The 24,008-nt window shown below is 39.6% G+C and overlaps 1 protein-coding gene, 1 long non-coding RNA gene and 1 pseudogene across 3 annotated transcripts in view; 2 read left to right on the top strand and 1 right to left on the bottom strand.

Annotated features, from left to right (window-relative positions):
• LOC148730766 (uncharacterized) overlaps nucleotides 1-10,084 on the top strand; it is a 43,787-nt gene extending 33,703 nt beyond the window's left edge. Inside the window, exon 3 of the long non-coding RNA XR_016002163.1 lies at nucleotides 9,887-10,084. This is a non-coding gene — a long non-coding RNA (uncharacterized LOC148730766). The remainder of the gene's footprint in view (nucleotides 1-9,886) is intronic.
• A 132-nt stretch (nucleotides 10,085-10,216) lies between these two features.
• LOC111319197 (uncharacterized) lies at nucleotides 10,217-16,274 on the bottom strand. The gene is made up of 2 exons (XM_088762297.1): nucleotides 15,904-16,274; nucleotides 10,217-11,784 (listed from the first exon to the last, which is right to left on the bottom strand). Exon 2 carries the CDS (start codon nucleotides 11,744-11,746, stop codon nucleotides 10,634-10,636), a length of 1,113 nt encoding a protein of 370 aa, XP_088618423.1. The 5' UTR covers nucleotides 11,747-11,784; nucleotides 15,904-16,274; the 3' UTR covers nucleotides 10,217-10,633.
• Nucleotides 16,275-20,573: 4,299 nt separating this feature from the next.
• LOC148730770 (uncharacterized) lies at nucleotides 20,574-23,501 on the top strand (annotated as a pseudogene). The gene is made up of 2 exons (XR_016002159.1): nucleotides 20,574-21,168; nucleotides 21,622-23,501. The product of XR_016002159.1 is annotated as an uncharacterized LOC148730770 (transcript).
• Nucleotides 23,502-24,008: the final 507 nt, after the last annotated feature.

Below are 24,008 nucleotides of genomic sequence, written 5' to 3' on the forward strand. Positions count from 1 at the left end.
ACTACCGGCTCCATACAAACGACTCATTCATGACATTAACATGACAAACGAACTGAACAGAACAACCTAACTTAACCGATGGATTGAAACAGACTAATCATGACTGACTTACACCATTTGAGTCTTACAGCCAGTAGCACCACAGCAAAACTGACCGATCATTTTACACAAACTGGACTAAGAATATTCTACTGACAACAACTATTCACTTGACTCTGATGATGACTTCTGCACAGGTTGTCGAAATGTCAGTCACAAAAGTACGGTAGTAATCTGTTAGATTTGCAGACAGGACGCGGGTCTTTTCGCAGGCAGGGAGTTCATTTAGTTCATACTTTTACAACCACAATTTTCAAGCAATTCTTGCAAAATGTAGGGCTGCTTCCGCCTGCTGGTTATCAAAGAAACGTCTAATTCAAGCACTGCGCACATCTCCCGTCGGATCCCAACGAAAACTTTGACAACTTGGACTGGCATGCGATTTCACAAATTTTGTAGTTGTCTTACTATGATAAATGACCATAATAAAATACCATGATACATTTAATTATAATACATTTAATCACGAAATGTTTCGTATATTTAAAAAAAGACCTAAGTTCTGAAGCCACGTGTTACACAGTACACTGATCTGTGTTTGCGAAGTTGTCGATTACAGTAGATCTCATTTTGAATTCAGTTAACGTTGTTCCGCCCACAAGAAAAACGTTTCTGAACCAGGAAAATTCCACTAACATTTGGTTCGTGGTTCGGTTAAAGACTAACATTTAGGTAAAGATCTCTTATGTGAAGTAATTACAGCCTCTTTTTCAACAAAATGGGAATAGAGAAACCTCAAATCAAAAACCAAACCCCGAGATATGCTTTGTGAATAGTCTTGATTAGGAGGCGTTGACTATGTGTTGACTATGTGTCAGGTCAGCGACGTTAGTCGTTGCTACTGGTAACATTGTAACCCAGTACTACCTGCCGCATGGACGGGTGGTCGGTGTCTAAACTGGCCCTCCCACCAGTGTACACTGATGTGGTGGGTGGCATGTCACCCTGCAGGACTAAAAACAAAACCGGTTAAAGGGCGGATGAGCTTCTTACGAGCCAACGCCCAACATGCACAACTGGTATCAGCTGGTAGCCATACCAGCCAAGAGCTCTTCTTTCACCATGAAATGTTGAGGTCAACCAGCTGCGACTCTACTGGTGGACAGCGCGTGCTCATCTACTGGGACGCGGTGTCTGAGCTGGTAGGATGGAGTGAGCTTTGGTGGGCCTGCACAATACACCTCTGCTATATGATGTGCAGTTTGTTTTGTAGCAACACTATTTCTCCTAAGTCCTACGGCGACAGGGATTGGCGACTTGGGCAGGCGAAGGGTGTCGCTGGAAGCCCTCAGTCAAGTACCTGCACGTTAGGCAACCTCAGTGTGATGGCCGTTTTGTTGCAGATCATGGACAACTGAAGCTTCGTGTCCTACTGTGGTGACGGAGCAGCCGTTTTTACGGGTAGCCTGCTCCCCCCTCTCTGGGGAAGGGTCTAGAAAAAGTGACCTTAAAAGGTTGCCAAGAAATCCGGACTTCCCTCACGAAGCTTACGTCAAGTTCAACCTAGATGAGATGGCCGAGTCTGAGAGTCTCGCAGAGTTTAGATTCAGGAAAAGAGACATTTTCTCGCTGGCGGAAGTTTTGAACATTCCGGAAACCATACGATGCGACCAAAGATCGATTTGTGGTGGAATAGAGGGGCTATGTATGCTGCTTAGGTAGTTTTCATATCCATGCAGATACGGAGACATGATTCAGCGATTCGCGAAGTCAGTCCCTTTATTCAGCATGGTTACGAACCTCTTGATTGATCACATATATGCTATCCATGGTCGACGGCTTACCCAGTGGAATCTTGACATCTTGAGTCCCGATCATCTTGAGATGTACGCGGCAGCCATTACGTCCAGAGGTTCACCTTTAGACAACTGTTTTGGATTTATCGATGGCACCCTACGGCCAATCGCACGACCAGGAGAGAATCAGCAGATTATGTACAATGGACACAAGTGAGTCCATGCCCTAAAGTTCCAGTCGATTGTTTTACCAAATGATTTAATTGGAAACATGTACGGTCCAGTAGGTAAGAAGTAAAGCCATGTAGCCGTATTGTTTGGACATAAATTAGAAACGTTACGTGTCTGTTTATAATTTCCTTTGACTAATTTGGTCCCATTAGTGATTTTTTCATCAGCCTGTTTATCATGGCCAACATCATCTGTTGCTGCTGTTGTTGCTGTTGAAGCATAGTGGCGATCAAGTTTTCTTGATGTTGGTTCTTTTCTCTCTCTCTCCATCATGTTCTCCTGTTCCTTCTTCCTCAGTTCCAATTCTTGTTCCTTCAAAGCAATCTCTTTAGCAGCCCTTTCCTTTAAATACTCAACAGCATCCGCTGTGCTCCGTCGACTCTTGTTTTTTGGAGCTTCTGAGTCATCACCTCCCTTCTTTCTTTTAGCAGTTTGTCCCATACGTTCCAGCGCTTGCTTACGCATATGTTCGGCTGCTGTCTTGTCATTTGACAGTAAAATGGTATCTAATTTTGCAGAGAAATTTCCACCTATATATCGAAAGTTCGAGAGTAGGTTATTCAATTCTTGAACATCAACAGTCCAAGGAATTATTTAGCTTTAGCTATATTAACAATAATTTACGCCTGACAAAAGTTAAAAATATTAAATTTTACGGAAGTTGTTTGACATTTAGATTCAGTTCTAAGTGCCGCTGATATAAACAAACAAAATTTTTTAGTAGCAATAATCCGGCAGTTCCATACACACAGCTTTTGAGCGAACGCAGAGGTATATTGTGCTGCCATTTAAAACTTTTCATTCAATAGAAATGATAAACAGCACTCTTTCATAAAATATACTCAAATAAATTTAAACTTACGTGGTCGCTCTCACCGCTTGACTGGACATCTGTTGTGCGGAGGAAGGAAAATGAGTTACAGTGTAGTGGGTTTTAGAAATTGATATTTGTTTGGAAAACTGAACAGGGAGGTTTAAATCAACCGAATAAGCGAATATAAACTCCAACCGGCCATATACTGTCAAAAAAAACCACAATAAACACTCACCTTTTGATGAGAAAAGCTGCTTTCAAGTTCCGAAGTTCACGACGACGTGAAACAGGTCCTTCTCAAGTCGTCGACGACACGGCGACGACGGAATTGTTGGTTCACGCTTGCGCAGTGACATTCACATTACTTCCGGTCGTCGTCCTACGTTCGTCGTCGTGGTTGCTTAAGCTCCGTAGTATTGAAAGAAGGACCGCTGTCATTGCACGTGTACTGCATGAGCATTGCATCGATGTGGCAGCTTTAAGTGAAACGCGACTTGCTAACGAATTGCAGCTCACTGAATCTGGTGCTGGTTATACTTTCTACTGGATTGGCAAATCAGACTCACAATCCCGTCAATCGGGTGTTGGCTTTGCGATCAAAACATCATTAAATAATCACCTAGTCAGTCTTCCCCAAGGCATAAATGATAAGCTAATGTCTACACGCTTTCGCCTTTTGAAACATCATTACGCTACCATCATTAGCGCGTATGCTTCAACAGTGACTTATCCTGACGAGATAAAGGAAGAATTCTATGAAATCCTGTTAAGGACTATAAGATCTGTTCCTCCTAAAGATAAGCTTATCCTTCTAGGTGATTTCAATGCAAGAGTTGGGCGCGATCATGACATTTGGGGAAAAGTCCTTCGTCATCACGGTGTAGGAAAGACAAACTCCAATGGAATGCTCCTCCTGGGTCTCTGTGCTGCTAACGAGCTTGTGATCACAAATACCATTTATCAACAGAAGGACTCCCTGGAAACAACCTGGATGCATCCCAGATCACACCACTGGCATTTACTAGATTATGCTATCGTAAGGCAAAGGGACTTGACGGACATACATCTCACATGGTCAGTGCGATCATCTACCACATGGTCCGATCATGGCCTTGTGAGAGTTAAATCCTCTCTCCGCCTATTGGCGAAGATTCATCATAAATCAAGATTGAAGACACCTCGTCTAGACGTGTATAGGTTGAGGGCAGAAGAAGGCTGTGAGCTCCTTCGGAAGAAACATCAAGGCTGAGCTTGAAGGTATGGCAGCTGAACATGAAGAGGCGATGAATGTAGAACGTTCATGGAACGTTTTAAAAGAAGGCAGCAGCAAATCTGCTACAGCTTCATTGGATTCCAGCGGCGAAAGCATCAAGAGTGGTTTGATGAAAACGATGTGCAGATGGTGTCAATTCTATCAGACCTACAACAAAAACATCTAGATTGGCTCTCTGACAAGCTGAATCAAGCAAAGAAGGAGAGCTATCAACATGTGAAATCTGCAGCACAAGCAAAGATCAGGAGAATGAAAGAGGAATGGTGGAAGGAAAAAGCTAGACTGATGCAGAGTGCGGCAAACAAGAACGATCTGCGTACTTTCTATAATGAGCTAAAAGCTATCCATGGCCCTTGCTTTAATGGCATGCTGGCTGTTCATAGCTCGGACGGGCGCATCATTCTCAATGATCCTACGCGTATCATAGAGAGATGGGCTGAACACTTTGAACAACTGCTAAACCGTCCATCCCACATAGCAAATGCAGTGCTTGACGATCTACCAAGCAGACCAACGCTTAAATGCCTGAGTTTACCGATAACGCTTGATGAAGTCACAAATGCCAACAGTGTGCGTAAAAATGGTGAAGCATCTGGATGCGATTCCATTCCACCCGAAGTCTTCAAGTATGGTGGCCCCTATCCAGCTGAAAGACTACAGCAGCTGTTTTCCGTTATATGGACAAAAGAGGTCGTTCCACAAGATTTCAAGGATTCGAAAATCATTCATTTTTATAAAAGGAAGGGCGAAAGAGCGGACTGCAACAATCATCGTGGCATCTCGCTGTTGTGTATTGCTGGAAAAATCTTGGCACGTATAATAAATAGTGAGACGGGCAACTGCTTTGGTGGAGGAGGTGAACCCTGAAAGCCAATGCAGATATAGGGAGAACCGTAGTACAGTGCTGGGAACTTATTTTTCCCCTGAACTAACATGCACAGTCTTCTATTAAAGTGAAGGGCGTTTTGAGTTCTTTCTAGCACTGAAGTGGAAAATGAGAAGTTTGGTCATGTGCATGAATATACTATTTCCTAGAGCCTTAATAAAATGTGACCCCCGTTGGAGGTCTTACTAGGCGTAATTAGCGCAAAAATTCTGTCAATTCGTTGAACTCAAAGTTACCTACTTTAAGCGTCACAAACAGCAACCGTTGACCGTTGACTTCATGTCACCTCGGTACAGTAACGTAACCAGCAAAGGAATCTTACAGAGTGTGACAGAAAAACCTCGTTATTAACCGAGGGTATCAGTGGGATAATAGAGAGATTAAGCATCGCGTATTTTCTCCCGCGAACGGCAGAGAGGTCACGTGACCTGACATTTCCCGCGTTTGCAGTTTGCCGGCCGCCGTTTCTACTCGAGGAGGAATCGAATAGAATAAAATAGAATCTTTATTTATACACGATACGAATTAAAGATAAGAAGCTTTTGGGGTCGTGTACTTAACAAAATAATATCTAGCCAACTATTGATTACACTAAGACAAATTTCAAACTAAATAAGAAACTATAATACAGTAAAACATTCAATTTTCCTCTCAACTTAAAAATACTTGTAATCAGTTAATCTGTTCCTAGCCGTCGAACCTGATAAACTAGTAAAGTAAAGCTTGTGAAGTGATTATTTCTCCTGAGTAGCCTCCTAAGATTCTTAGGGGCGAAACTACCTACATTTTTGACATGATGGTTAACATGGTTCCATACCACCGAAGCTCTATATGCTAAAGAGTCCTTTAACAATCTAGTGTTGAATCTGGGTATGGTTATTGCTTCTTGGTCTCTTAGTGAATAGCTACATTCCCACCTTATGAATATGCTATTAATTAAAGACTGAGGTAGTGAGACTTTACTTGCTCTATATAAAAGGTTAACTATTTGAAATTTGTATTCTAAATTGATCGTATCCCATCCTGGAACGTTGAGAGCTACATTAGATGCCGTATCTTTAGATAAGTTGTAGACAATTTTTGCTGCTCTACAGTGAAGTTTCTCAATTGAGTACAGAAGATCCGAATTTGTACACGAACCCCATAATAGAATACCATACTTCACGAAAGGAAATAATACACTAAAATAAAACTTTAAAAGGACATTTTTGGGCAAGAACCTTGAGCGCTTCAATAAGCCTATTTTGTTCGCAAAGTTTTTCTTTAGTTCTAGCATATGTGGTATCCAAGTAAGCTTGTTATCTACAAATATTCCAAGAAGATGCGATTTTTGACATAGCCTAAAACGGATTTACCCAAAAATATAAGAGGTAGCGGTCCTGTAATGGTTGGTGTACTGATTACCATGACTTTTCTCTTAGCCGGGTGAGGTGTCAAGCGATTCTCTAGGCACCACCTGTAGACCTCTTGCAATGCACTGTTCAAGGAAGCAATCGCTGCGTCTGCAGACTCTCCTATACTGAAAATTGACGTATCGTCCCCATACATGAACAGGGATCCCATGGTAATCGCGGATGGCAGATCATTAGTGAATAAAGTCAACAAAATAGGGCCTAAAACAGATCCCTGTGGTATACCATTTGTTACTGGTAACATGTCAGATATGACTCCATTAATCACAGTGTACTGCATTATTCCCCTCAAGTAGTCCCTAATCCAATCTAGCAACACTCCCGTGACGCCGACATTATATTGAAGCTTCTTCAGTAAGATTTCGTGTGATACGCTGTCAAACACTTTTCTGAAGTCTACAAAGGCTACTGCGACAACATTATCAGAGTCTAACGCTCTCCTCCATATTTCTGTCAGATGTACTAGGAAGAGCTCAGTCGAGTAGCCCCGTCGATAGGCCCACTGCTTCTCTGTTATTAAATGATTATCGACAAAAACGAGCTGCACCAGTCTATCTTTTATTTCTGCTTCCAGGGTCTTACTTGGTACGCTTAAAAGAGAGACAGGTCGATAATTTCCGCAGTTTGTTTCATCATCCTTTTTGAAAAGCGGAGTTAATCGGGCAGTCTTCCATAAGGAAAAGACAATTCTTTGTTCAATGCTGTAATTATAAAGGTTGACTAGTGCTGGTACAATAGCCTTTCCTGCCAATTTCAGAAGTTTAGGCGAGATGTCATCAGGTCCAACTGACTTATTCGTCTTAAGTTCATTTATCCTTTCTTTTCAACAGAATGGTTTGTAATCGAAATAGGGCTTTTAGGTGACAATATATATATGGTGACGCGCTGGCATCCACTGAAGCGGGCTGCGATGCACCGCAGCCCGCTTCAGTGGATGCCAGCGCGTCACCTTATACGTGGCATTGGCAGTGATTTAATTAAGTTCTCGCCGATCTCCGAAAAGTATGCATTCACCATTTGTGCTTTTTCCTTATCCATTAAAGCCATACTGCCGTCGGTTCTCTTAAGGGGGCCTATTGTTCTGTTTCGTGCTGAGCGATTTGTAGCTCTGTTAATTAAGTTCCAGTAGGCATCAGATTTCTTTACTTCTTCGAACATATTGGTGAAGTAGGATGCTTTAGCTCTTTGCAAAGCTTAAGTTACTGCATTTCTAGCTTTCTTGTATTTTGACCACAGTTCAAGGCATTTGGAGCTGACTGCTGCTTTGAAAATCTTGTATCTTTTATTGATCTTGTAGCGGATTTCGTTAGTAATCCAAAGAGCCGATTTACTTCTGATCTTAACTTCTTTCTGGGCGACGTGCTCGTCATAAATTCCTTTAAAAAAGGTTTGCCATGCCTTTAAGACATCATCTGGCTCTTCGAAGACTGACGCTATATGGAAAGGTGCGGATTCAACGTCCCGCCTGAAATTTTCAATGTCGAGTTTCCTGTTTTGAGTTTCTTGTTTTGATGTACTTCGGTGGTGGCCTTTTTCTTCTTTAACTTCATCGTTGCGTATACCATATTGTGGTCTGAAATTTCCAAAGGGAAAACACCACACTTGCCTATAAGATCAGTCCTTGTTGTAACAATTAGATCTAACAAGGTACTTGTATTTGGTGTTTCGCTAGTGTTTGCATTTACCACATTTTGCATATTAAACGTTTCGAAAATGGAGCGTAGTTTTCTGGCGTTAGAGCACTATTCTGATTCCGTGTTAAAGTCACAGTTGAAGTCCCCTAGTAGCACAATGTTAGACGTTTTCAGCCAAGCTTTTTCTAAGGTGGCACTAAGAAGATAAAAGAATTCACTAGCATCTGGCGGTCTGCAGATTACTGAAAACAACACAGAAGAACTTTGGAATTTGACTTGCAGCCACTCTGCTTCGATGTTTTGTGTGAGAAGATCTTTACGATGAATAGCATGCAAATGCTCATAATATAATAGGCATCCTCCTCATTTTCGACCCTTCCTATCTAATCTTACGAACTTCATACCAAGGATTAATATTTCCGACTCGGGGACCTTTTTGTCAAGATGTGTCTCGGTGATTGGGAGAATTTCAAATTTACACAGTTGTTAGAGGCATCTAAGCTCCTCGATCTTAATCCTTAGACCACACACATTCAAGTGTGCTAATCTGACGTCTCTATTGGAAGTGCCGTATTCCAACTGGTTCACAAAATCAGAAAGGCCATCGCCACAGTTCGTCGTTTCTTCCGCATCCTGTTCTGATTCAATTGGAGCTACGAAACTGTCATCCAAACCAGAGAAAGGTAGTTCTTTCATTAACTCTCTTGAACAACACACAGAGAAAGTTCACATTTTGCTTCTGAGTTTAGCGTATTCTGCGGATCTCACAGCAGCACAACTCATATGATAACAATTTGAACACGTAGCACAACGTAAGGAGCGGTGATTAGAAGCGATGGTTCTTCTAAGTTTTTAAGTTTTTTTTTTCTTTGTTTGTCTACTTTGGTGTTATTGTTTTATCAGTTTTACTTTAGCGTCGTTGTTGTGCAATTAGATACCAGCTTATTGCTCGAGCAACGTTATAGGACGTGGTCTGAGATTTGAAATTTCTAACGAAATAACGAAACGAAACGAAACATCGCATACAACTGAAGAGGTATGTGGACGAAACTATATGATGATGAATGATACTTTTTTAGCTTCGACAATGAAAATTTCGCAAAAATCCTTAAATTTTTCAAACTTTGTATTGGTATTCTGCCTGGTTCATGATCACGTATACATACACAGTGAGATTTGCGTTAATTTTTTGTATGCTTCTCTCGATTAACATTAAATATTAATGGCTCAGTTGAGACAGCATGTTGCTCGATTAAAGGTTCACTCATAAACCTTCGCTCAGGAAGAGATCTCTAGTAGGGTTCGCGGACTGACCCGGTCCGAAAACGCTCGACATCTTTTGGGGTGGGTCTAGAACGCTGTGCGCATTTTCTGTAGGCGTTTTGAGCGTATTATAAACAGTATCTGTGTTGACTTTACTCTGCAAAAACTCCTATTCATCCGCCATTACACCATGCCATGTGTGTCAAAACGTCACGCATGCGCCAGAGTCAAAACGTTGCGTATGTGTGTTAAGGACTTGACTGCGATTTGCGACTGAACGAAAAAAAAAAAAAAAAAAAATCCGGAATTTCAACTCGGCGGGTCCTTTGGAGAGCCCGAATAATAAGCTCTTGATTGTTAAACAAGAAAATAGAGTATACAGGCCGAGTAAGGGTATGAAGGGTTTGTAAAAGGAACGGAAGGGGGATAAGCTGTCGCTAACAGAGTAAAAAAACGGGGACTATAGAAAGTTTAATTTTGAAGTTACATCGTTTTTGTAGTTCATCAAGTTCATTTCATTCTCCTTCTCATTTTTCAGGTTTGGAATTCAGTATTGCGAACAAATTGAATAATCAAAAACCGTTATGCCTAGCCCTCTTTCGGTGAAGCTTACTCAGATTTCCCAGAGGTCAAGAGACTGAGAACTGAAAACTACTCACATTGCCTTTCGGTGTTGTCGCATGCATTTTGGCTTTTTTGCTATAACCTTTCTGCAACACAGCTGTATGACTGAAACATACTCATCATTACCAATAGAACTGTACTGTTTTTTGCTAACACTGAATGCCAAATTCAGCTTCCGTGCATAAACAACCCAAGTCATTGTCCTTTAATATACTTATTTTGTCCAGTAAGCTAAATACCTTAATCTAGAAATCTACATGCTTTTTATTTAGTATGCATAGTACATTCCTTACTTTCTTTATAACTAAAACAATCTATAGATACATTGTAAGTGATTAAAGCGTTCCTTTTAACATTCATGATACCGCAGCCTAAGCGCTGAGCCAGGATTTCATATATTTAGAGAATTATGATCATATTTAGCCACTAGTTGTTACAGGTTTTGAGTGATTACATTAATATATACATCGAACAGTGGCAGATAGTCACTTTTGCTAAAACTATGCGTTTCTTATTGTCGAGTGATGAAGTGAAAGTCTGAATTTTTTTGGCGTCAAATTGATAAAACAGAAACACGGGTTTTGTCAGAACCTTCCTTGCCAAGGATAAAAATAACGTGGCCACAGCTACAGATTAAAGAAGGATTTAAATCATTTCATTTTCAAGAGGCAGCCCCGGGGCTGCTTACCTTCTTGGAAACTATGTAAGCCCACTCACCCCATCGTACGACGAATTCAGGCAGTTTGTGGAACATTTCTCTCACTTTCTCTATGAAATCAAAAAATTCTTTCATACTTCCTCCTTCCTTTTTCCACAAATTCAAAGCGTGCCTATCTACAAAGACACCATACGGCATTTCTTCAATATCTTGGTAAATAATTTTCCCAATATTCTTTCCCAGTTGTTCAATTTTGGGATCTTTAAACAAGTGATTCCTAGTCTTTTGCATGGCATCTTTTTTCTCGACATCTGTTCCTCCAGCTTTTATAGAGGACTCAAATTTTCCAAAAGCATAAAACATACTCTTTACTGCCTCATTCAACAGCTTTTTTGTGGCCTCACTGAAAGCCTCATCGCATTCATTTGAATGTGTCTCGCCACTTAGGAAAGACACCTTAAATCGCTCGATGTCATTTTTAAGGTAATGAATGGCTCTATTCCAAAGGGGATGGGTTGAGCCTTGAAAAGTTGGTAAACCACTCTTAAAATGTAGAAGGTGTTCCCTATTTTCCTTGAGCGTTTGATAATCATTGCCATTGAAAATTCTTTGCTTGTTTTCCTCAACAAACTTTTTTATAGTGTCAAGGTATATATTCGTTACACCTATGTTAATGATGTGATAAATGTTTTCTTTTTCTTTTGGTCCACATTTTCTTTCCAGCTTTTTGATCCCCACGAATTGATCCAGAAAATCCCCAGGTGATATTTTGGCGTTAAAAATTCCTTTTGCCTCCGATTCGGTTTCGGTTTCTTCAGCACTTGGCACTGTTTTCTTACTTTCCTCGAATTTTTTAGCTATAAAATCTGCAGCGATCTTCTTCGCATCATAGGCAACTTCTGCATCTTTATCTCGGAACGCGACGGAGACTATGTCGTGAGCTAAATACAATACGGCGTTGATCACCTCTTCTGTTTCGTCGGGCTCTTGTTTTCTCGTTTCTTTGATAGCCTCATCCATGGCATATTTCACTCGCGGATCGATCGGAATTTTGCGATCAAACATATTCTCTAGACTTTCCCAGAATTCTGTCTCCTCCGTTGTTTGGGATGCCATACGTAAGTAAAGTTTAGAAAAAGCTTTGAAAGGTTGACCTGTGTAAGTAAGAAAGCAAAGTAAATACGCGACAGACTTTCTGCTGCCAGTTTGTTAGAGGAGGATCCTTTTATTTTACTTTTCCATTTTCCTTGGTGCTCGTGTGATCTAAAATAGCAGATAATGTACTGTGGGCAATTACTGACAACAAGCAAACACTTAAAAAGACCTGCAATTGCAAAATAAAGTCAAGCTCTCTAACGGACGAAAACTGCACGGCGCGTTGTATTGTATACCAAGCTACTATGAGCAGCAACAAGGGCAAAGAAACCTATATTGGCGAAACCGGAGATCAGTTCAAAACAAGACACTTGTATCACAAAGCTTCGATTAAAGACAGGCGTAAAATGAATTCCACAGAGCTAAGCAAAGACATCTGGTCCCTAAGGGACGCCAGCGCGGAATATACATTGTCCTGGAAAATGATCACCCGTGCCAAAACGTACACTAATATCTCAAAGAGATGTCATATTTGTCTAACCAAGATTTATTTCATTATACGGAAACCGGACCTATGTTCATTGAACAAAAGAAACGAGCTGGCAACTGCATGCCCGCATGCTAGAAAATATCTCATTAAGTATGCAGTAACTCGAGGTCTTTTAACTTTTAGTTTTTAACATCCGAAGAGAGAACATCTCGAAACAGAACTGTAATGTAATCAATTTGAAACCTTTTCAACTCACTATTATTTACTATTACCGCTCCGTAAGTCAAGCATTGCTTTTTAGCTTAAAAAATCTTAAAGACAGAAAAATGTGTACATGCGCGCGCAATATACTGCACGCGCTATCGTAACGTTAAGTTCTTTAACAGGAATTTCCTGATATGTCTAAAAATATTGTAGTACACGAGGACGGACAACTTCGAGCTAAGAAAGACATATACTCAAATAAAAAGTCTAAGAAAGTTGAATAAAAACGTTTCTGTCCAAGACCTTCATCAGTTCATCACACAACTGATTCTTCAGATTCCTGGCCGACTTGTTTCTCTTGCTTTTTTACTATAAATTCAAGCATTTTCCGGATATCATCTAGGCATTCTTTGTATTTGGACTTAGCTTGTTGGCGTTTTTCCACTTCCCATGATTTCAAGGCCCAATGGTCTACGTACACATATCCCGAAGACGATTCAAAAAAAATTTCAGTGATTATATCACTCAATTTTTCCAGCAAATAAGTTAAATCTGATGGCATCTCTTGATTAATTTGGAGTGACTCAACAATCTCAAACATTAGTAAATTAACGCATAATGTTAGTGTCAATCTGGCGAGACCGAAATTCACAGCATTTTCGTCAATTCTGTCAATCTTATCTAAGGTGAACACCTTCGCTTCGTCTATGAAATCCTTAGATTCCTGGGATAAAGGTCGGTTAGATGGAGAAGGTCCAAACCTGGATCACTTTTAACTTTATCGTTTTCGATCACGATCATTTTCATCGCTCTAAGCTCTTCATATTTCACTTCTTTGAAACTGAAACAGTACCTGCGATTGAAATCTCAGATGAACCGCTGTATTATGTCTTCGTATATATTTTTAACACCTTTATTAATAACATGATGGCCTTGTTTGGGGTCTGTTTTTTTTTCCGCTGGTTTTTTTTTTTTTTTTTTTTGGCCAGATCAATATCACCTTTTTTCGACCTGACTTCTGCTACTGCCTGTTTAATAACGGCAGAAAAAAGTTGTTATCCATTCTCAAGTTGGCTTTATTGGTTTCCTCTTTTCCTGTTGAGCTCATCAACTCCTCATTCATTCCCTTTGGGCCTTCTTATTTTGGCACCTTTCCAATCGCCACCTAGTTACCAGACAGAAATTATGTTCGTCTCTCTTAGCAGCTTTCTCTGGATGTTTTTAAATGGACACAATGCAAAAGTGAAAGGAAGAAAGGATTCCTATATCATCAGATAAATGATGAGACCAAACCACTCAACCCGAGACCGCACTGAGGAAGGGACTGGGGCAGTAAAAAAGCCCACCCCCCCCCCCTCCCTCTCCGCCTTTTCCACTATCCCACCTTTTTAAAGAAAACTTGTCCTGATAAGCATGTCCCCATCACCCCGAGTAGCTGGTTGAAGTTTATGCATTTGTCTTTAGCCCTTCCCCCGCACACCGCGCACTAAAAAATCTTTCTTCGCAGGCCCTGTTTACAAAGTTACCAAATTAAAAAGCTTGGTTATTCCATCGATTTGGCTCTTTAAATACCGGCATGCGAAGTAAGTTAGCATGACTGATGACTGTCTACGATCCAGGAAAAAAAACTGCCCCCAAAAGGATGTTACCTTTGACAGTTGACGAGCAACTCCCGAAGGGGTGCAAGGGGGAGACTTAAGCCAACAATTGCTATGTATGTGTCGCTGGTCTTTCAAAACCCCTACCGGAATATAGTCTATTCTTCAGCCAATTATGAACTAATTCTCTTGTTTTTAAACATAAATCTTCTCATTTTGTAATCCCTACTTACCAAATTATCTTTTTGTCCCCAGTATCCCTAAAGTGTGTGACCCCATTGTAATGACTCTGTTGAAAATGCAAATCCGTCCACTGGCACATTCCCATCAGTCTATTACCAGGAAGTACACACCTCCTACCGGCCCCCCCCCTCTCTCTTCGGAAAAGCGGCATACCTAATGTATTCTTCATTAACATGACCCTCAAGGCTGTCGTGCACTCGCAAAAAAGGAAAGGGAACAATTACAAACGAGTTAGCAAAGCGAAGTCGCAACTAGCGGACTAGCTCTATAAAATTTTGTCAAAGTCCGTAGGGAAGCACATCAAAAAAAGGTATCCGGTCAATTCGCCACAACATCAAAACTGGCCACCACAAAACTCGTCACCACTAGAGGTCAAGTCGCCACCGATGGCGAAAAAATACCACACTTTTAAAAAAATTTCCTACTCCGTTAATACAACTCGGTAACATGTAACTTGTAAGTGTGCAAATTCTAGTTACAGCTCATAGCAATAAGCTTGTATTGTTAGTGCTCGCATTTTGGTGATACGATTGATGATATGAAGAGTAGATTTTATTCACAGAGCACGCAGTGTTGGCCTCTTGGAAAGCGTAAAAATTATAAATAAGGATGCTATTTGACGTATCCAAGGCTTCTCACAAGAACATAGACAGTCAAGCGTCGATGGTAACGCACTTCAGACTTATTGCTGTCTCAAATAAAATCATCACTAAAGGACGCTCAGCAAGAGACATGTAAAGAAATGGATATTTTCAGTCTCGTTAAATGTGTGAAAAATTCTGAGACAAGTTTTTCATCGAAACTCCCGCAAGCCTTCAAAGTGTAAACAGAAACAGATCAAAACGAGATTTATTCAAATGAGACGGTCCAATCGCACATTTTCGGTCAATCTTTGCACATTATTTTGCGATGGTTGCTGGAAGCGAAAACACTTGCGGATTGTTTTGGTTACACACGAACATTGTGACGCATAATTTGATAGAACATGGAATTAGCTTCTGAAATTATAGCATTTTTTGATCTTGGGTTACTTTTGATCTGTGTTTTATATGCTAACACAAATTCACCATGTAGCAAACAAACAATAAAATGTTAGGCTACTCAATTCTCTCTTTCATTTTTGATTTGTGTAAGTTAAGAAAGATTTATATCTATGTATTGATGAAGAATCAAGCTTTGGTGAAACAATCATGAAAACTGTAAGTTAAAAAAAAATCCATCGCATATCTCTATCCCCTGAAGTTTTGAACATAGTCTGATAGTCAAACGCAGTTTGTTTAAGTGATGTCTGACTATGCATGGTTGGTGTATTTGTACTAATGTCGTCGCTGTATTTTGGTGTCAGTTGGTTTAGTTTAAAGTGGGGTGCAGTCCTCTACTAACTATGCTGTAGGCTAATGTGATCAATGTTGCTATGGTTTAGTTTGATGTTGTTGAAGCAGTGGGTGTAATTCTCTGTAAATGTCGGTATGGTGGTGTAGTGTTGCGTAGTTTTGCACAGATAGATTGGACTGTTATAGTCTGTAGTTTGAAGTAATTAACTGTAATTATATAATTCTGAGAAAAGTATAGCTCAGATATACTGGTTTGACTCCCACGTATGGTAGTCTGTTCATATCGCTTAGCAATGTAAATATGCTTACCTTCGCAGTTAGACCGATTCGACTCTCTTTAGGTGCTCCGCTGGGTTTGATGATTCTTTGAACGTCGGTTCTATTTACAGAAAAGTATTTAAAGCCATTCAGCACTCATTGCATACTAGAACGCTCATGACTTTAGAATGGTTTGCAGTTTGTAACAGAGTTCTTTCCCTCTTTATAATTTTCGCGTGGCGCATAAGAGATCAAGAAAAAATCGGTACGAGTGTTTTTACTTTTAAATGACTTTTTTAAATGACAATGGTATGCAGTTTGTGACAAAGAGATATTTCTAACTTTATAATTTTCGCGGCGCGCGCAAGAGATCGAGAAAAAATATTGGACCGAGTTTTTTTTACATTGAAATGACTAAAGAATGGTTGCAGTTTATAACAAAGAGTTCTTTCCCTCTTTAGAAGTTTCGCGGCGCGCGCAAAAGATCGAGATTAAAAAAATCGGACCGACTGCTTTTACTTTGAAATGAATGGTTTGCAGTTTGTGACAAAGAGATATTTCCTTTTTTATAATTTTCGCGGCGCGCGCAAAAGATCGAGATAAAAAGATTGGACCGATTGTTTTTACTTTGAAATGACTTTACAAAGGTTTGCAGTTTATAACAGAGTTCTTTCCCTCTTTATACTTTTCGCGGCGTGCGCTAAAGATCGAGAAAAAAAAAACCGACCGACCGACTGTTTTTACTTTGAAATGACCTTTGAACGGTTTGCAGTATGTGACAGAGATATTTCCTTCTTTATAATTTTCGCTGCGCGCGCAAAAGATCTAAAAAGATAAATTGGACCTACTATTTTTACTTTGAAATGACTTTACAATGGTTTGCAGTTTGTAACAAAGAGTTCTTTCCCTCTTCATAATTATCGCGGCGCGCGCAAAAGATCGAGAAAATTAAAACTGACCTACAGACTGTTTTTACTTTGAAATGACTTTTGAACGGTTTACAGTTTGTGACAGATACATATCAAATACATATCCAACAAAGCCTTAACCATTTCTACAGCCTTTGAGATAAGACTTGTATATTTCATTGAGATCTCTAGCTTCATGAGGCGTAAAGAGGTGATTTAAATAGCAAACAACCATGTTTTTAATCGAAGTTTTAACGCCGCGCAAAAAAAATTACTTTTCTTAGCAAGCGGATGTTCAGTATTGTAAAGGTAAACAATGGTTGATAAAATCACACCTCTTTTGACCTCTGTTGAATTTCCCGAACGGAATTCAACTCACTAGCCGTTTATCATCCGTTCTGGAAAAAAATAATGCACCCGTTCGAGCGGCTTGGAAAATACATTCAGAAAAAAATTAACCCGCGTTCGAACGGCTTGTGCTATCGTTCAGAAGAAATTGCATGCGTTCCATCGGCTTAGGTAATCCGTTCAGAAAAATTGTCCATCCGTTCAGAAAAAAAAATCGTCATCTCTTTGAACGGCTTTTGTATAAATCCGTTGTGAAAAATCTTAACCCGTTCGAACGGCTTACAGTCGTCCGTTAGAATGGCCAAAGTTGTCCGTTTAGTATTCGGCCGGCTGTAAAAACAGTATTGCTTCTGCGCTGAAAGAGACCTGATAAAAACATTTTTTCGAGTTTACGTGCTGAACAAATTAGCATACGTTCGAACTTGAAATCTGATCTTGTCACATCGAGAGACATTATGACGCCGAAAAAAGTCATCATGTTCCACAACATTCCACGCAAGACTATTTCTCGCGATCAGACTGTTTTGAAGATTGTGGAGGGGTTTTACATAAATTTAGCACTTCCTTGGAAACGAGCCAATTCGGCAAATGGTTACTCCAAATAAATAAGAAGCAAGGACCGCGAACGAAAATGCTGCTGGTTTACGTAGGATCCCTAGATGATCTAGTAGTCAGCCAAGGGAAAAATATTCAATCCAAACCCCGCACGGAACGTTCTGCAACGGTTACGAAACTCGAAAAAGCTTCGCGGCATTAAGTTCATGTGTGATGGTTACGACGCGTAACCTTTTCACTCTTGTTTATAATCTTATTCTACATGTAAGTTCAGTTTTCAAATTCTCCCGTCGTTCACTCAAAAAACCGAGTGATTGACAGTAGTGAACTTCACACTATTAATTTATGAAGGAATTTCATGCGGGTTAGTTGGAAAATTGTTTAAATATGATTATCATTCACACGTATTTGGCCAGAAACAACTTGTTAAACTTTTATAAACTCGCAAAGCAAGCCTCGCTTATTACTAACATTTGTAAGTAAAATAATTTGTTGTTTCTTTCATTGCCAACCACACCGTAAAAAAACTGTAAAGGCCTGATGAATTCCTTCCTGGTATTTTTGAAGTCTTCGAACTTGAACTGACTACCTGTTTATACATTTGTAAGCCATACACTAAGAGTGATGAATTATGAGAAGAATTTTTAAACGCAAATGCTGACTTTATCTGTAAACTATATGCGAACAAAGACGCTATGAACAACTGAGAAGTCACGTCTGGCTCGTTAATCGTAGTGCGCCATGTGTGTGATTGAAATGCCCATAAACTGTGTACTAAAAACGCTTACCTCAATTGAAGGATGAGGACGAGATGTGTTACGATCAGCTCAGCTCGAAACATCGTTTGGACATGATCAAGTCTTCTGCTTTGCAGTTTACGAGTCTTATTTTTTTTTTAATCTACAGCCTTGTCGTGTAGCGATGCGACGATCACAATGCCGACCAGTCACGCTGTGACAAAAGTCTTATATCAAGATTGCTGTTTAGCGAACATGTTTTCCGACTGGAGGAGAACGTGTCACGTGCCATGGAAAAAATTTTGAAAACGAAGCAAAACAAAAACTTACGAGTCCCCTTGGGAAACAGGAACTTGAACTTTGGACTCGCACTAATTGCCAAGCATTGCATCTCATTTGTAAGTTTTTTCTTCTGACTGACGTTTTCTTTCTTGGTTTAATTGTATTTTAATTATTTTGGTTAAAGCTTTCTTGTACTCTAATAAATTTTTCACGTCTTTTGCTGACCTTAGGCCATTTAAGCCCCCGGCTTTGGCTGTTCTTGTGTATTTCTCTTCCAATGTGTGAGTAGCAGGAAGGAATGAATAAAATAAATAATAAATACGTAGTCAGGTCGAAGCACCACAGGTATCCCAAGCTCACGTCTCGAGCAAAAGCGAAGGATTATTTCATGAAAGCGTCACGCGTTGTGTGACGCGGTGTTAAGTTATTCGAGAAACCGTTGAGAATTTGAATGCGTATGGGGAACAAAATATCGACCATTTAAAACACTAAATATCCCGAAATTTGAACATTTGACACTTAATCATTCCTTGTGTGTGCTTAATAACACTTACTCATTCCTTGTGTGTGATTAATAACACTTACTCATTCCTTGTGTGTGATTAATAACACTTACTCATTCCTTGTGTGTCCGTTGTGTTTTCTGGCGATTTCCGTCGTGTTGGGCTTGCTTTTCCATCACTGTTTTTCCGGCTTATCCTTTAAACCTAACAACTGACGTCACGATCGATAGATTGATGGATTGGTTAAGTCCTGGTGTACCGGCTAACGAAATTATGTCCTGGTGTGCCGGTTAACCAAAATATGTCTTGGCGTGCCGGTTATCGAAAACTGCGTGACATCGGCCGATCGAATCATAGCGTGACAGCTGAATATATTGATGAATAATAAATGCTTTAGGGGTTAATGGGGCCAGTTGGGTCATTTGGGCCAGTTGGGTCATTTGGGCCGGTTGGGTCATTTGGGCCGGTTGGGTCATTTGGGCCGGTTTGGTCATTTGGGCCAGTTGGGTTATTTAGGCCAGTTGGGTCATCTGGGCCAGTTGGGTCATCTGGGCCAGTTGGGTCATCTGGGCCAGTTGGGTCATCTGGGCCAGTTGGGTCAATTGGGCCAGTTGGGTCATCTGTGCCAGTTGGATCATCTGGGCCAGTTGGGTTGATTGGGTCAGTTTTGGTCATCTGGATCATCTGGGCCCGTTGGGTCAATACTCCCTGTGCTCGTTCTACGAAATGCCGCTGTACAGGCACTGCAGGCGTACTATGAACGAACCAAAGCTCCACAGAAAACATAGAAGTCGAGGGAAGCAGTGTTCAGTTGTAGCTTGTAATAATGTTGGGAAAGAGTACCATATAACCCCATACATTAATTATGCATTCAATTTCAGTAATTATGTATGCACCCCATTGTTTTTAAGACAATGACTTATTCCCACGGGTTTAGCATATATACATTACTAATAAGTACTTACTACTTCAATAAAAGAGAAATTGATTGAAAGCGGCTTTTTCGTCTCCATTCCTTTCTCACGTTCTCTCTCCCCTTCGTTCCTAACTTCTCCTCCGTTTTTTTTTTTTTTTCTTTCCTTTTTACCTTCTTGGCAGTTCTGCTGAGCCTTGAACCATCGCTCCTCAGACAACGCGTTATTATGAGACAATTATCAAACCATAGCCCTACCACTATGCTACGCAAACCAGTTAGGAGTTCCTCTCCAAAAGCTACATTTTCTTTTACCTTTCAGTAAAAAAATTTTCATAACAATATGTGCATTGATATAATGCACCGAAGGTCCCCTTTGCACTAAAGAATGCATTTCTTCTTCTCTACGATTGGCCAAATACCACATAGAAAACAAAATTTATTCATACCTCTTTCTAATAACATCAACGAAAGAAGAAGGTAGAAGGAAGAAGAACAACAACAACTCGGAGATGGGGAGACTGAATTTTATTCGACTTTCTCGAATATTATCGGATCACGACCGGTGCATACAGTGGTGTAAGGATCACAACCTGCTTGTGACGTCGGTAAAATGTCCTCGAGCGGGGCGCAGCATTAAACTTAGCTGGACGCGACGTGCTTCATCGCGAGACGGGTACGAGTGGCGATGTTCAAAAAAGGGTTGCGATGGAATGGCTTCAATGCGCCGGAATTCACCGGAATTCACCGTATCAAGTATCAAGTTGAACTCAAGATTACTTTAAACTTTAGTGTTTATATTTTTCAGGAGCAGAGCCATCCATATTCCAGTGGTGAAGTCAACCAAAACAAGCTCAAGGCAGGCGAGTGCTTACCAGGGAAGTGTTAGCTGAAGTAAAAGAGAATTTAATCGTTAAACTTCAAGAGGATGAATGTACGGAGAAATCTATGGAGACTCTGAATATTCCAGAAAATTGTGTCAATTTGCAAGGAGCAGTGATGACACTGAAGTTGTGCCACAGTGTGAGAATGACAGGTCTGACAGCAGTGGTGATTGAAATTTGAAACAGGTAACCTTTAAAATACCAAGCTTATGAAATTTACTCTGATCAGTATAAAATAACAAAAGCCAAATGAACAATATTCATGCAATATTATCATGGAAATTCCTGGTTAATGTTGTGAATCATTTTATTGTGATGGGTGTGGCTTTCGTAAACTAAGTTTATGTATTATTGCATATTTATAGTGAGTTTAGAAAAATTGTAACACAAATTTTAGCTATTAGCTTGTTAGAGTCAATGTCAAGAGATAGACAAAAAAAAGAGCATGATTGAAGGTGTAATAGTTTTTAACAAGCTAACATTTATTTAGGTTTATGAAAACCACTCTGTTGGACACAAGCATCATCTAATGATAATAGTATTTATTGTTTCATTGGTTTTTGCTATTATTTTATTGTATTACAAGTATTTTTTATGCTTAAGTGTTGTTTAAAGTCTCTGTTTTTGTTTACACCTTAGGTCACAGAGAAGTCTATGCAGACTGACAATGTGTACATATCCCCCCAACTGACATACATTGAGTGTGAACATGATTATGCTTTTTCATTTACTGATACACCAAAGAATCCATCTGAATACCAGCGGAGTATGGAGGAAAGATCAGAAGTTATGACTGAAATGTTAAACAGCCTTAAAGTTAAAGTGGGGATTCTTCAAAAAGAATTAGATGAGTATAAAGAAAGAGAATTTGATCTTGAAAAGTTCAGTGATGATGATGCTGCCATTCAATTTTATACTGGCTTTCAGAACTATAAATCTCTAATGGCATTGTTTGCTTATCTTGAACCAAAACTAAGCAAACTACAATTTTGGGGTAGAGAGGATGTAAAAGATTCACAGGCTTATCAAGAAGCAGGGAAAAGAAACCTAGACCTAAGAAGAAAATAACATTTCTAAATGAATATTACATGGTACTCATTAGACTTAAAGTAGGTCTTTTTGTCAGGGATATTTCATACAGGTTCCATATATCAATGGGTCATTTTTCAAAAATATTTTGCACATGGTTTAGTTCCTTATTTTTTGAATTAAGGCTTCTGTTTCCATTTCCATCTCAGTATGTAATAAGAAAGAACATGCCTGAGTAGTTTTCCCTTTATCCCACCACTAGGGTGATCATAGATTGCAGTGAGGTATTTATAGAAGTCCCTTCATCAATGACAGCCCAATCACAGACTTGGTCTAATTATAAACATCATAATACCTTTTAAAGCTTTAGTGGGTATTTCTCCCAATGGCCAGGTAACTTTTGTTTCAAAGTTGTGGGGTGGAAGGGTTTCCGATAAGTATATAACTCAACATTCAGGTTTGGTTCTACTTCTTGATTGTGGAGATAATGTAATGGCTGACCGTGGCTTTGACATTCAAGATATTTTACCACATGGCGTACATCTAAACATTCCTCCATTCAAAGGAACTAGGAAGCAACGCACTGCAGAAGAGGTCTAAGAAACAGTTTATATTGCATCGGTTAGAATTCATGTTGAGAGGGCAATAGGTAGGATAAAAGGGTATCACATATTTGATGGGACCGTCCCTTTAAGTTTATCACACATGGCTAACCAAATATTTACAGTTTGTTCACTTTTGACAAATTTTATGCCACCATTACTTCCGCCAAAATGTGGCTAATGTATACAACGACAACATGTATTTTGCTTAAGTTTTTACAGTACAGAACCTGAGATCTAACCCAACAACAAGTCAAAATGGCGACACTAGACAAATATTAGGCATTTTCATGTGTATTGATGATTTTAGCTGAATATTAATGAATTCAGTCAAGTTGGTATGGTTTAAGCGTTTGAACTGTAATACTTTATAAACTGTCAAATTTCAAAACAGTACTATATACAAGTATGTACATCTTTTTCAACAATGTCATACAAAGCAAGGGCATGACTAAAAAGCTGCTTCTATGCGACTGAGTCGATTTATTTCCAGTACAGCGTAAAATATAAAAAGCTATGGCTAGTGTGAAAATGAAAGTTAATGTACACCATATAATAGTGTTCAGTGAATGCTACTACAACATTTGCTGTGTTTGTTCATACATTGACTGGTGTGCTTGCATTCTAAAAAATGCTAGCAATAAAAGGGAAACGGTGCTAACATGTTCCTAGGCTCAATACTATGATAATACTTTCCTAGTTCTTGCACTTACAGATTAAAGTTAAACATCAAACATTTTCAAAAATCATTTGAGAAATAATATTTTCGTTTTCTTAAAATATATCAAAATATAAACATAAAAATATATTAAAATATAGAAATAATGTTAAAATTAAACTATTTGAACAATACATATTTCTTTTGCAATAAACATCTGATAGACTATATCCCATCCATGGTCAAATAATGTATAAATAAGTACAAGCCCTTGAAATACTCTCATTCACACCTTTTTGGCTTGGTTGTAGCTCTGCCATCCACCATGGGCATACAGCCGAGTTCTACGGCGAACCCCTCTCGATAAAACTTCAGGAAGAAGTGCCCTCTAGTAAAAATAATAAATTCTTGGTAGAGCAGTTTTAAACCACCATTCACGATCGAAGTGCACTCTGGAAATGTTGATATTTCCAGGTCCAAACCATACTACAAAATCAACCCAGTCTATCTCACACACAAACAGTTGACCCTGCACTTGATAGAAATACTGATAGCCATGTTTGAGGGTGGGTATACCATTGTCATTCAAAGCAAGACAATGTTTTGTCCAAACAAGCATCATCAACAGTCAAACCACATTTAGACAAAGGGCACTTAACTTCTAGGCCACCTTTCTTCTTGCCTTTCGCCAGAGGTTCGTAGACACACCTATCAAGACTGGCTCCCAATCCAGGTCT

Source organism: Stylophora pistillata, chromosome 5, assembly GCF_964205215.1.
Source record: "Stylophora pistillata chromosome 5, jaStyPist1.2, whole genome shotgun sequence".
In the NCBI taxonomy this organism is placed as follows: Eukaryota; Metazoa; Cnidaria; class Anthozoa; order Scleractinia; family Pocilloporidae; genus Stylophora; species Stylophora pistillata.